Source organism: Falco cherrug, chromosome 4 (genome assembly GCF_023634085.1).
Source record: "Falco cherrug isolate bFalChe1 chromosome 4, bFalChe1.pri, whole genome shotgun sequence".
Taxonomy (NCBI): Eukaryota; Metazoa; Chordata; class Aves; order Falconiformes; family Falconidae; genus Falco; species Falco cherrug.
Window position 1 is genome coordinate 44,569,256 of NC_073700.1, and position 13,238 is coordinate 44,582,493.

At 55.1% G+C, this 13,238-nt stretch overlaps 1 protein-coding gene across 2 annotated transcripts; it reads left to right on the top strand.

Annotated features, from left to right (window-relative positions):
* The first annotated feature begins 460 nt into the window (after positions 1–460).
* Positions 461–13,238, top strand: CCDC124 (coiled-coil domain containing 124). Of its 2 annotated transcripts, none has more exons than XM_055708039.1 (5): positions 461–617; positions 1,988–2,159; positions 10,135–10,321; positions 10,698–10,812; positions 11,150–13,238. In XM_055708039.1, the coding sequence occupies exons 2-5, from the start codon at positions 2,001–2,003 to the stop codon at positions 11,352–11,354; spliced, it is 666 nt and encodes a 221-aa protein (XP_055564014.1). In that variant the 5' UTR covers positions 461–617; positions 1,988–2,000; the 3' UTR covers positions 11,355–13,238. The 2 variants fall into 2 exon arrangements, with proteins under 2 accessions (XP_055564014.1, XP_055564015.1); XM_055708040.1 differs by having other exon boundaries at positions 579–652.

A 13,238-nucleotide genomic window follows, 5' to 3' on the forward strand; every position in this document is an offset into this window, starting at 1 on the left:
ACAGGAGGACCAGGGGCCAGGGGCAGGACAGGGGGAGTGGGGGACATGGGGACAGGGGGATGGGTGGATGGGCGGGACATGGGGAATGGGGAGCGGGGTCTTGCCGTGCCCATGGGGCGGGGTCTGCCCCGCTAAGCCCCTCCCACCCCTGTGACAATGCCCCCCGCCCCGCTAAGCACCACCCACCCAGCTAACAAAGAGCCTCGCCCCGCTAAGCCCCGCCCATCACGTGAGGCCCCGCCCCTCCTGGCCCCGCCCACAGCCTCCGCAGGAGCCGCTCGGCCGCGCCGTCTTGGGGGGGGCGCCGCCATCTTTGTGCCGGGCAACGGAGGCGGCGGCGGCGGCCGGAGCGTGGGCTCTCCCCCGGCCTTCCCGCCACGCTACGGGCGCTGCCGTGGGCGGCGGCTGTTGTCCGGCCCGCCGCTCCCCGCAAACCGGGCCCGGCGCGTTGCGAGGGCAGAGCAGACCGTGCCCTTAGCAAAGATGGCGGCGGCGGGACGCGTGCCCTGACGAGTCGCCGGCGTCGCTCGCCTCGCCCCGCCCCGCCCCTCCCGCTGGAGCGACAGCGCGCACCGGTGACGTATGAGACGCGCGACGACCGGAGCGGTGGGGACCGGGTAGGAGCGGGCCTGGACCCGGGCGGCGGGCTCAGGTCTCGGGGCCGGCCTGAGGGGAGAGGCTGGGCCGGGGGTGCGGGAGGGGAAGGGTTGGGCTGGGGGTGATGGGGCAGGGAGGCCTGGGGAGGGTTTGAGGGGAGGAGGAAGGACTGGGGGGGCAGGCCTGTGCCTTGGGGGAGGGCAGGCCTGTGCCTTGGGGGAGGGCAGGGGGCCGAGGAGGGTGGGGGCTCGGAGGGGGGCTGGGGTGCTCGGGGAAGGGCTGAGGGGGAGGGGCCGGGCATGTGGGGAGGGGTGGAGGGGGAAAGCTGTCCCTTCCCTGAGCAAATGGGGGTGGGCAGCCCGGGGGGCTTTGTCGAGGGAGGGGAGGGCTGGTGGGGGCTCTGTAGGGCCCCAGGACGCGGTGGGGTGCTGGGGACACTGGTGTGGAGCGGGGCTCTGGCCCCGGGGCAGGCCGGCTCTGGGTGCAGGACCTGGCGCTGGGCTGGGCCCTTGTGGCACTGGGAGCGACCCGCACCCTCCCACGCACCGTTGTGCTGTCCCGCAGCCTTGCCCTGGCGCTCAGCCCAGATCGTGCCCTTCAAGAAGGGTCAGAGCACGTATTGGGGAGGAGAAGGGATTTAATCCAGCCCAGGCTTTGGAAAGCCTGGGACTGAAGCAGCTGTCCCTAACCAGCAGCCCTTCTCTGTTGTTTCTTGCTTAGCAAATAGTTATCTGCCATTAAAAGTAAAGATTTAAGATCCAGAGCATGGTGTCTGCACAGGCAGCGCGGTGAAAAGAAGGGCTTTTCTTAGTGCCTAATTCATTTTGAGGCTCCCATTGTGCCTGGCTTTTAGGACTTTTCCTGCCTTAATGATGCAGGGGAGATTAATACAGCACATCCGTGTGGCTATTTATCCAAGTTAAATGGAGCCACGAGGCTGCGTTTCTGTGCAGTCAGAGGGCGTGATGCAGTGTTTGTGCTGCTTCATCCTTCTCTGCTGGCAGCAGTGAATTCCCCTCAGAGCCTGCTGGTGCAGAACGAAAGCACCCAGCTTCGTTTTGACTCAGCAGCAGAGAGTGTTTCAGCTTGCAGGGCGGTTGTGCTTTTGATTCAGTACCAGGAACCCAGCAGCTTGGTTTATCGTGTTATTGCAGCACAATACATAGGCAGGAGGAACTGTCCTGCACTGAGGATCTGGGGCAGAGGGAGCAGAGTTCCTCATGGGTGAGCTGGGAGATTGCTAGATCTGTTCTGCCCAGGATCTTGAAATAGTGTGAGGCAATAAGGGGCGCTTCATGATGTAAACTCCAGCTGTTCCTGCTTCCCAGGGTGATGGTGAACACAAGGTGCTGTCCAGGGCAAGGGTCTGAACCTCTTTTCCTCTCTACAGAGCACCTTGAGTGATGCCCAAGAAGTTCCAAGGTGAAAATACCAAGTCGGCTGCTGCCCGCGCGAGGAAAGCAGAGGCAAAGGCAGCAGCCGATGCCAAACGTCAGCAGGAGCTGGAAGATGCCTACTGGAAGGATGAAGACAAACACGTGATGAGGAAGGAACAAAGGAAGGTGAATGGCTAGTCAGGTAGAAGGGTATCTTCTAGCTGGTCCTTTGCTAAGCCTGTGAGATCCAGGCTTGCTTCTCTTCCTCTGGCCCCCAGCTGTAGCTATGTCTCCACATGTTGTCCTGTGCTTAGTTTCAGGCAGAAGAGTTGGAACTAGTGGCTTCTCTGGGAGCTAAAAGAAGCTGAGTGTGGGAGTAAGTGTAAGCTTTGATGTGTAGTTCAGAAATCTGGCGGTTCTTAGAGCTGACTTCCCAAGGGAGGCAGTAAAAGCTTTATTGTTGGAATCATTTAAAATTGAATTAAGTAAAAGATCAGGAACTCTGCTGCAGGGCTTGATTTTTTTGACCAAGCAGTTCTTTAGCTTCTTTCTTTCTTTCTCTTCCTTTCTTAATTTTGCTTTGATTTTTGTAGAAGGAAAAAGGAATCTGCAGGGTCAAGGATTACAGAGCTTTTTTTCCCTCACTGACTTGGTGTGCCCTGCATCGGGACACGTCTCTCAAAAGATTTGCTCTGGTTTGCTCTGCCCTGGGTGCCTGATTGCCTCTGTTCGATGAACAGAGCACTTCAGTGCTCATTTCTGGGTTAGTTGGATTTTAACGTTGTCCAGCATCAGCATGAGACAAATCTACCTTCTGGTTTTGTGGATTTTTCTAGAAACAGTTGTTGTTGGTAATTTAGCTGCCTCTTCTGAAATTATTTCTTTCCCCTCGCGCTAACCAGACAGGACTTTCTATGAACAACGTAAATGGGATTTATGGGGTTACTGGGTTTGTGCACAGTGAATTCGGTGCTACTGAACTTTGTGTGTTGTACTTGAGCACACTGGCCGGGCAGGCAGGAAGCCAGCACGTCCCCGTGACCTTGGTAGCTGCGTGCTGTGTACATCTGCGTGAGTTCACCCCTAATATGTGTCTTGATGTTTGGAATTTGGAGTCCTGTGTGCTGTTCCCAACAGAATCCTGTAATGCTGCCTAATTACTTCCTGAACAAGGACTTATTATTGCTTTACTTAAGACTTGGCCAACAGTGACCTATTTGGCTGGGCTTCCAAAACAGCCTCCTGCAGGCAAGGGTCATGGGAGTCTGGAGAGGGGAGCTGTGCCGGGAGCTGGAATTGCTAACTGGAAAACCAGGGTCCATCCCAGAGCCGCAGAGTGGGTTTTGGAAAAATCAGTGAGGTCATTTCTCTTCGTCATCTCAGCTGTCCCCTCTCCTTGCATCAGCATAGCCATAGTCTCTAGGTCTGAATTTCACCTGAATGCTGTGATTTCGTGTGTTTGCTTCCCACAGGCCCTTCCCTGGGGACATGCAACTCACAGCAGCAGAAGTCTCTGCTCAGATGGGGAGCTGTCGTGCTAGAAAGGCTCTGAGCCTCACTGCACCCACACAGGGGCTCTTCCTGCTGCGGGAGCCCCGCGCAGGCACTGCCGCAGCTTAAGTAAAGGCTGGGGCTTTGTGTGGGTGAGCAAGTGGCCAACAAACAGGAATGAGTGGGTCGCTGGGGGAAAATAAATCGGTGAAACCTTCCTCAGCTGCTTCTCCCGTGCCATCAGGCTGGAACATCCCCACGGAGAATGGAATAAGCTGCCTGTGCCCCATCGCATCCCAGCAGGGAAGGGATGCGTGACTCAGCTTGTAAATGACTTTCCATCCTCATCCTAGGGAGGGCAGAAACCAAACCGTTAACAGGAGTCAAACTTCCCCGGAGAAGTAGCTGTTCCGCGGGTGGTGCTGGCATGGAAATAGCGCTGCTGGCCACGGCCATATGTTGCAGGAGGGACTCGTGTCGCTCTCAGCTACAGCACCCGGAGGAGGGGATGGTGGTGTGTGTAGGAGGATGTGCTCAGCACCTCGCAGTCAGCGCTGAGCAGCTCTTCCCAGTTTTTCCAGCTCTTCCCCGTCTCTCCAGGCGATGGCAGTAAGACGTTAATGGCGTCTCAGTGCACCCATGCAGCACTCCTGAATTCCTGCACCACCAGCAGGCAGGAGCAGCTCAGAGCCTTCAGGACGTGCCGAGACCAAGACCAAACCCCCATGCACCCCTTTTGATCCTTTTCCCCCTGCAGATAACCATCGGAGCCTCCGTGAAATAAATGAGAGTGCCGAGCTCTGGTTTTGTTCTGAGGTTTGGTGGCTCTGCGTGGCAGCCTGGTGGTCTTGCTGACAGGGCAGCAATGCACATCAACGTTAATACTCGGTTGTAGGGAAGCTCGGTATTCAAAATGCAGTGCCTGCTGTCGTGAGACTCGCTGTCACCAGATGACTGTCCTGTTGTTGGCTTTTGCTGCGTTTTGGGGTTTCTTTAAACACTGCCACCCCCTGCTCTGAGAGCAGCCTTTGGGGCTGATCTCTGCTAACAGAGGGTGACACTTGTTTGGTGGCTCTGTGATGCATAAAGGAACATCTGAGCTAATATCGCCAACCTGTGATGTGTGTATTCCTCCTCTGGCACTTCAGCACAAGTCACAGCATGTCTCCTTCCCTGGAGAGTGCTGGCTGGAAAGCACAAAGTACATCCTTCTTGCTGGAAGACTTAGGGTTTTACCTAGGTAACTGCTTTTCTTTAAACATTTGGGTGTTTTCATCTTTTCTGTCCCTTCCCACTCTTCCTCTGCAAAGTTAGGCTGCAGCTCAAAGCGCAGCACTCCTCATCAGCCTGATCAGTGTGGTTTTCTCTGTGCAATTAGCTAAAATGTGTCGTGATGAAACAGCCACGGGCGCGTGTGTGTCCTGGGTAAAACTGCAGGCAGGCTTGGAAGGGTGACAAGCCATTAAATGCACTGGAGCATTATAGGAAGAAAGGACTGGTGGGGTGTCTGTCAAGGGCAGAGGTCTCGCAGACAGTCAGGCTGCCTTCTCTCTGGTGACCTTGGGTGTAACTGCTCTGTGCCCTGTGGGTACGTACAGGGAGATCTCACTGGCTGGGACTGCTGCTGGAGCAGAGGTGTCCGCGGGGAATTTGGCTGCATCTTTCAGTCTCCTTCCCAAACTCCCGCTGGAACATTCTGGCTGAGGGAGACGAGCCCTTCTCCCTGTTCAGGCTGTAGTTTGCCTGGGCTCTCTTTGCTGAGTGCCCATATGCCAGGAAAGCAATTCCTCCTTGTTCAGCAGCAGCTCAAAATCCCTTGGCATCTTTCTTTTTGCCCGGCACGTCATGGCATCAGCAGCACCGTCCTGCAGAGGTTTCTCCTGCAGCTTCGCTTGGTGCCTTCGGTGGAAAGGGCGAAGGAAGAGCGTGTGGGTGATGTAGGAGCGAGGAGACTTCTTGTACATACAGGGACTGAGGAAAGATTTAAGTTAAATGCAGGGTGAGTACTTGTGCTAGAAGAGTGCAGATAGTACACGAGGGAGCAAGGACTCTTGGTGCGAGTTTTACGCCTTTATCATTCCCATTAGCCTTGGTCACAGGGTGTGGGCTGGCAGCTTGTGTACCGACAGGTCCCAGCTGCAGTGGTATCACAGACAGGCAAGTGGTGACTTTCTCTCCCCCCTGTCCTCTGATTCAGTGCAGAATTACTCAGCTGTGAGCACCAGCTCTTATTCAGATAAAATGTGAGACAGGTCAAATGACTGTTCTTCCTCTTCGGAGGATGTCTGCGTGGAACCAGGTATGCAGTACTGAAATCTGGTGGGTTGAATGAGCAATGCAGGGGACAGAGGTGCAGCAGAAAGACCCCTGATGACACCAGCCTGGGGTTCAGACCCCCAGAACCAACTTCCTCATGCCTGCTTTGACTCCCTGTGGGCAGCGGAAGGGGTGTGTTTCATCCCGTCTGTGGCAGTTTGACCTTGGCTGGATGCAAGCTGCCCACCAAAGCCACTCTCGCTCCCTTGCTCAGCTGGACAGGGGAGAGAAAACACAGCAAAAGGCTCGTGGGCTGAGGTGAGGACAGGGACATCACTCGGCAGTTACCGTTACGGGCAAAACAGACTCGACTTGGGGACATCAGTTTAATTTATTACCGTTGGAATCAGAGCAGGGTAATGAGAAATAAATGCAAAACTTAAAAACACCTTCCCCCACCCCCCTGCTTCTTCCCAGGCACAACTTCACTCCCGATTTCTCTCCCTCCTCCCCACCAGCAGCGCAGGGGACAGGGAATGGGGCTGCGGTCAGTTCATCGCACATCTCTGCTGCTCCTTCCTCCGCAGGGACAGGGCTCCTCACGCTGTCCCTGCTCCAGCGCAGGGTCCCTCCCATGGGAGACTCCTCCACCAACTTCTCCAACCTGAGGAGTCCTCCAGTGGGCAGTGGTTCTTCCTGAGCTGCTCCAGTGGGGGTCCCCGGGGGGTCCCCAGCCTGGGCTCCTCCCCACGGGGCCACAGGTCCTGCTGGGAGCTGCTGCAGCGTGGGCTGCCCACGGGTCACAGCCCCCTGCCCCGGCATGGGGTCCTGCCTGGGCTGTGGGGGGGAAACTGCTCCCCGGTGGGCTCCATGGGCTGGGGGCACAGCCTGCCTCGCCGGGGGCTTCCCCTTGGGCTGCCGGGGAGCCTCTGCTCCGGTGCCTGGAGCCCCCCCGGCCCTCTTTCCTCACTGACCTGGGTGCCTGCAGAGCTGCTGCTCTCGCATATTCTCACTCCTCTCTTCTGCTGCAATTTGTTGCACGGGGGGGGTTTTGCCCCTTTTCTTAAATCTGTTATCCCAGAGGTGCTACGACCATCGCTGATGGGCTCAGCCTTGGCCAGCGGCAGGTCCGTCAGAGCTGGCGTTGGCTCTATCAGACGTAGGGGAGGCTTCTAGCAGCTTCTTACAGAAGCCACCCCCGTAGCCCTCACCCCTGCTACCAAAACCTTGCCACACAAACCCAATGCACCGTCTTCAAGCTCTGCTGTACCTCAGAGAGTGTGGTGAGCACTTGGACAAACTCCAGGCTGGTTACGCCCCACTTGCTCTCTGACTGCGTCATATTTTTGCATTGTGGTGCTCTTCTGCCGTGCGAGAAGCGGTGTGCTTCACCAGGCTGGTGGCGTGCTTTCCAGCCGTCCTCAGGGCCTCATGCTAAGAGGTTGATTGGGAGCACTGCTGCTTCAATTGACCGCTTGCTCTCAAAGCTGTGTGCGTGGAACCTTGTTCTCCTTCTGTCTAGCAGGTGGAAAGCTGTTCTGAAAGCTAATGAATTGCTCCTTGCTCAGGCGGTTCTCTGCGAGGCTGGAAACTCGCGTTTCAACACACAAATCCTCGGGAACAGGAGTGTCCAGCTAAATGGATCTCACCCCCGGCTCGTCCCAGTGCCCTGCGGAGCAGAGCAATGTCGAGGGAGATTATTAATTTCCTTTCCAATTTTCTAATAGCTTTGTGGTATGTTTCACTTCGAGAAATCCAAGCCTCTCTTTCATCAGGACGTTTACGATTCATAAAGGATTAGTCTGGTTTGGCCCAACCTGAGAAAAGTCTCCAAAAATTACAGCTTCAGGCCCCTTGGGCTTTGGGATCAGTGAGCAGGCAGCTCCACGCTGCTGCTTCCGAGCACCATGAAAGGTGCAGAGCAGACCTGGACGTGATGGGCCACTGGGGGAAACCTGAGCATGTAGATTTTGCAGGTCTTGTGACAAATTAGTAACGGGTGCCAGCTTATTTACTTTCTGCAAATAGAAACTCAATTGTAAATGTCAGAGAGCAGGGAGTAGCGTACACTGGCAGCTGGGGCAGAGGAGTAATTGGATGTCCCCTGCAGCACGAAGTGCAGGAGGAAGGCTCTGCACCCTGCTTGCACCTCTGTTTCCCCTTCACTAAGTGGATGTGTCCCTTTGGAGTGTTTTGTTTGAAAGGAGCTAACAGCAGCAGAGCATTATCCTTGAATTTCTGCTCTGTCAGACGTGTTGTCATCCCAGCTGGGGCTGTGTGATGTGAGACAGGCTGCTGAGCTAGCTGCCTTGTAGGACAGTTCCCTTTCTGTAATAAGCAGGGGTAAAAGATAATCTTCTCTAACTATAAATAACATTTCTGTTTTGGAATGTCTTGCTCCCCTTCCCTTAGGTCATTAGTACTTGTGTATTCAATCCTTATCTGTCTCCTGAATTATTCAAGTCACAACCACACCTGCAGCCTTGCTGAGGTGCTCACCATGCCAGCAGGTTCTCTGGGTTACCTTGTTCAGTCACCCCTGAGCGTCAGAGTTGGGATGAGCAGTGTGGGGACAGTTTCTTTGCACTAGCCCCCCTTCCGGGCATGATACCAGTGTCCTGAATGCGCGGTGCTGCTTCTCTTGCATGTGCTTTACATCTAATTAAATGGCTTACTCTGCCTGCTGGACCTTCTGTGATTTCTGTGGCACTCCTTCTGTGTTAGCATATTAATCTCTCCCGTTTTGGGATTTCTCCTGCATTCTTCCTTAAAACTGCCTGATGCTCAAGCGGAGGCTGGTGGCCAAGCCGGAGATCCCAGCTGGAGCTGGAGCTGCCCTGCCCTGCGCTGTGCTGAGTGAGGATGGGCAAAGCACCGTGGCTGTTCTTGCTCAGGCATACCCCTGAGCATAAATTTTTAAGGTGGGAGAAACAGTCTTCCTCCTCCGTTTGTGACACCCTCCCCATTCCAAGAGTGGCCAAAATCCTTCCTAATCTGGGAGACTGAGTACAATTGTTTACTCAGCCTTTACTAGAAGAGGGAGAGGCCTGACAGGAAAGCAGCGGGCAGGGAAAGCGGGTGTCTTAAAGAAATAAGTTTACACTTTGAAATCATGCACGGTCCAGTTGCCAGGGCATTGTGTCTCAAGGCACTGGCACTAAGCACTTAATGACCAAGAATTTGAAGACTGCCAGTTGTAATAAAGGCTTCATCCCTCTAATGGCTTTTTTCCCATCCTTGGCCCCAGCTGCTCCCAATGAGGCTAGGTGAGCCATCCCTTCCCGGCCGGAATTAAAGGCCTGGTCCTTGCTGCACTTGACAGAAGCAGCAGTAGCCTGAGGGTGTGTTTTGATTCAGCATTTGTGGGCTTTGATTCTGTGTTTTGATGAGGTTTTTCTTTAAACTCTTGAGCTGTGGAGCAACTTACAGGGTTGTTTTTTTCAATAGTGTCTCAAACCCCAGACCTGCTTACCATCTCCAATGTGGGCCCTACCCCAACGTGTGTAATTCTGCTCCTACTCCTTAAACACCGATGAAGGCAGCAGGTTGCGTTACTGCCGGGGTGGTTTGGCTGCGCAGCTGCCTTTGAGTAAACCAGTTCCATTAACGCTCGATCAGTTTGTTGTGCCATCCCTGTGAATAATGGATGAGAGCCATAATTAAGTGTCCATATAACTAACCTCAATGCAAAATGCTTTGCAGCATGTGATGCTGCTCCAGACAGAGATGTTCACTTGTTGTTTCTTTCTTTTTGCCAGACCATACAGGCTTTGGGAGAGGAGGAAAAAACCTCCAAGCCAAAGTGCTGAAAGCCCCTGAGGGCCTGTTGCATGGTCTTGTCACCCTCTTCCCTGAGCCTTGGAGGGCAAAGTGGCTCTTAAACTCCTTTTGGAGCACTTTAAAATTACTACAAGAGCTGCAGTGCTTGTTGGATTTGGTCTAACAGCCTGTCCCAGCTCGTGGGGAGGGGTGTGAGCCAGACCTGAGGACAAATTCAGCCTCTTGACTGGCTTGTCTCGAACAACTGCTGAACTTTCAACCTCTGACCACTTATTAAAATTAAAATGGAAAATTTAATCTGATTGTCAGCGGTCCTGACTGGTACCTCCTGCTCCTTCTCGATAGCAGGGTTGTGTTTCGCAGTGCTGACATCATGGGGAGCCAGCTCATGGTTGCAGACAGGGCAGGGACAGGGGAATTACTATTCTGAAAGGACTATCGCTGTCTCTCTGGAGGTCAGGGGGAAACAGCCAACGTCCTTTCTGATAAGGTGCGGTCAGTGCTGCATTAGCTGCAGAAATGAGGTGCCTGTTCCTGTTCAAGCGGGGTTCCCTGATCCTGTAAGGGATGGTTTGATCCCTCTGCCTTACCAAGGTGTAAGGATGGAGGTGACCTGGTCCTCTCTCCCTTTCAGGAAGAGAGGGAGAAGCGGCGGCTGGAGCAGCTGGAGCGCAAGAAGGAGCTGCAGCGCTTGCTGGAGGAGGAAGACTCAAAGCTGAAAGGGAAGTCGCCCAAGCAGGTCACTCCGGGCAAAGTCACCAGGGCCCAGATCGAGGAGACAATCAGAAAAGACCAGCAGCAGAAGGAGAATGCAGATACAGGTTCGATGATACCATAGAAAGGCCCTGACAGCCGTGGGGGGGCTGGGAGGTGGGAAGGGGAGGGCTGTTCCTTTTTTACCTACTGTCTCTGAAGGACAAAATGTTTGGAAAGCAAGAACTGCTTGCAGCTCTGCTCTGTGCTGCATGTTTTGCTGCGTCTGGGTCTAACACCCAAATGGGGGGGAAAGAAACGTCCTGTCACCTTGAGGTGGAGAAACAGAGCTGCAGAGCAGGCACACTTCCAGGACCGGGACTCAACTCTGGCTGGGTTTTCTCAGCACTTTCTTCAGAGTGCTCTGGAAAACCCTCTTCTGAGGGTTCTGTGTGGGCTGGATTTGACATTAACGGCTCTCCCTTTCCCCGCCTGCCTCTGCAGTGGAGAAGGAGAAGACTCACTTGGAGGTCCCCTTGGAAGAAAACATCAACAGAAGGGTACTGGAGGAAGGATCGGTGGAGGCCAGGACAATTGAAGATGCCATTGCTGTCCTCAGGTATGTGGCCATATGCTACTGCTGCTCTCCTTTGAAGGCATTGCTTTCCTTAGGAGAAATTCTTGGAGATAAAGCCTCCCCCAGAACCAGCTTCATTTTACGCTTTGACACTGATGTTCTATCTCCACAGCAAGGACAGGACACATCCCCTGCCCTGTTGTTCTGTGGAGAGTATTTGAAGTGGGCAGGGGAAGTATCACGGGGTTTTCTGCTTTATCACCCGAGTTATTCTGTACACACTTGGTTGCACTGACAGGGGATCAGAGCGGGGCGAGTGGCTGGTGTCTGCAGGGAGGTGTCTCTGACGCATGTCTCCCTCTGAATTCCCTCCCGGCAGCGTTGCCAATGATCTGGACCGGCACCCCGAGCGCCGGATGAAAGCTGCCTTCACAGCTTTTGAAGAAGTCAATCTGCCACGCCTGAAGCAAGAGAACCCCAACATGCGCCTGTCCCAGCTCAAGCAGCTCCTCAAGAAGGAGTGGATGAAGTCTCCAGAAAACCCCATGAACCAGAGGCACAAGGCTTACAACAGCCAAAAGTAGAACTAGAGCTGATCATCCCCCACGGACAGTGGGCTGGAGCCCCAAGGCTCTGCTCTGATGAAAACAGGAGACACAAGGAACCTCCTCTCTTTTTTTTTCCCTTCCCTGCCCCCACTTTCTGTCTTTCTCTGTTCTTGGATTTAAGTTAAGCAGGAGGCCACGGCTTGCCTCGGGACCCTGCAGCATCCTGCCGTTGTCACTGACGGCCCGTCCCCCCGCCGTGCTCACCCCTTCACAGGCAGCTGGTGCAGGGCAACCTGGACAGACTAACACTACTCCCATGCTTCTGAATTTGGTTGTTGTCTTACGAGAAAAGCTACTGTCTCTCTCCCAAACCTTCAGCCTGGGCAGCACGTGCAAGGTGCAACGTCAGTGCTGCTGTCTGCCAAGGTAGGGACCCCACCACGCTGGCTAGCACTGTGCGTTAACCCACTCACAGACCTGATCTGAGCCAAACCGCATTCATCCCTGTCTCTACCATGGCTGCGCTGCACCCTCACGCTCTGGCAGGGTGAATTTTTGCAACTGTCCATGAAGAAGGCACTTACCCACTGTTGCTGGGATGTCCCTGAAGAGATTCCAGGCCGGGATTGCTGTTGGCCCTGCCTGCTGCCAGCCACCTCCCTCCTCTTGGTCTTGCCTGGCGGGAGAAAGAACCACAACAGGAGCAGGAGCTCTTGCCAGCACGGGGTTGTGGGGAAGAGGGAAAATAACCTTCCATCTTCAAGGAGGAATGGGAGAAATAACACAGCACAGCGTGGTTCCTGCCTTGTCCGCACAGGACGCTGGTGCCAGACTTCTCTGTGTGACTTTCCTGGTGGCCTTGTCCAGAGCCTCACGCACTGCTGGTGGGACAGGAGGGTTCTTGACGGGGCTGCGACCCTGCTCTACCCAAGAACTGCCCCGAGAAGGGAAGCTGCTGCTTCTCCCATCACTTCTTCCCCTGCCTGCTCGCAGGCAAGAAGGTGCCCTGTGGACCTGTGGAAGAGGGATGTGGGACTGTCAGCTCCGCAGCTTCCTCCGTTCCTCCGCTGCTGGACGGAGGCTCTAACCTGGCTGTGCCGCCCCTGCTCCCCTCCGGCCAGAGCCCCGTGGTCTCTCCGCTGGCCCAGGCAAAAAGAAATCGGTGAGCTCCCTTGGGAGCCCACGGCAGCACTGGGGCAGGGCTGGAGAGGCTTAGCCCCAGAGCCACGGCAGAGTCCTGCCCCTTGCCTTGAGCAGGCGCTGGGTTTTCCTCTTCCCTCTCCTCTTTCACATCTCTTCTGGTCTCCTTTGGGAACGAAATTCCTTCCTAAGGTCTAAACCCTTGGCCAGGCAGCAGTTGGCGCTCACCGGTGTGTATAACCAGGGCTGCAAAACAGAGACAAACTCATGGCGGGCTTGGCATCCCGCTGGGGTTTCTTCTGACGGTATTAAAGAAATTGGGTTCATCTCGAGCCGGGTAACGGGGAGCATGTGGCCCCCACCCCTGCAGGGGATCGCCGCAAGCGGGCAGGGAGGGTTGCAAGGATCTACCAGGCTGCAGAGGCATTTGCACCTTGGCAGTGAGGGGGTGTGATGCTCTCGAGCTGAAGGTGAAAGCCTGGGGCCGTGTTTTGGGGCTCCCCCACCCTCTGCTTGCAGAACCGGGCTGAAGGAGTGGGGCCAGCCCCTGCCGGTGTGTGCCGCTCCCCAAGCCCAGCCGGTAAAGACAGGGAGGAACGCACCCCGTGTCTCCCCTTTCTGTGAGAAGTTTGTTGTGTTTGAACCCTATTAAAAATCAGCACACGCATCCCCCCCCAAACCCTGTGGAGTTGTTGAAGGAATAAAGGGTGGAGGGCTGTGGGTTCCCGGACTCGGGGGGCGCTTTCCGCCCCTGAAACGGCCGCTCAGAATCCTGCTGGA

Coding starts and splice junctions, on each gene's coding strand:
- CCDC124 (XM_055708039.1), top strand. CDS start 2,001: ATGCCCAAGAAGTTCCAAGGTGAAAATACCAAGTCGGCTGCTGCCCGC. Junction 2,160..10,134: donor TGAGGAAGGAACAAAGGAAG/GTGAATGGCTAG, acceptor TCTCCCTTTCAG/GAAGAGAGGGAGAAGCGGCG. Junction 10,322..10,697: donor GAAGGAGAATGCAGATACAG/GTTCGATGATAC, acceptor CTGCCTCTGCAG/TGGAGAAGGAGAAGACTCAC.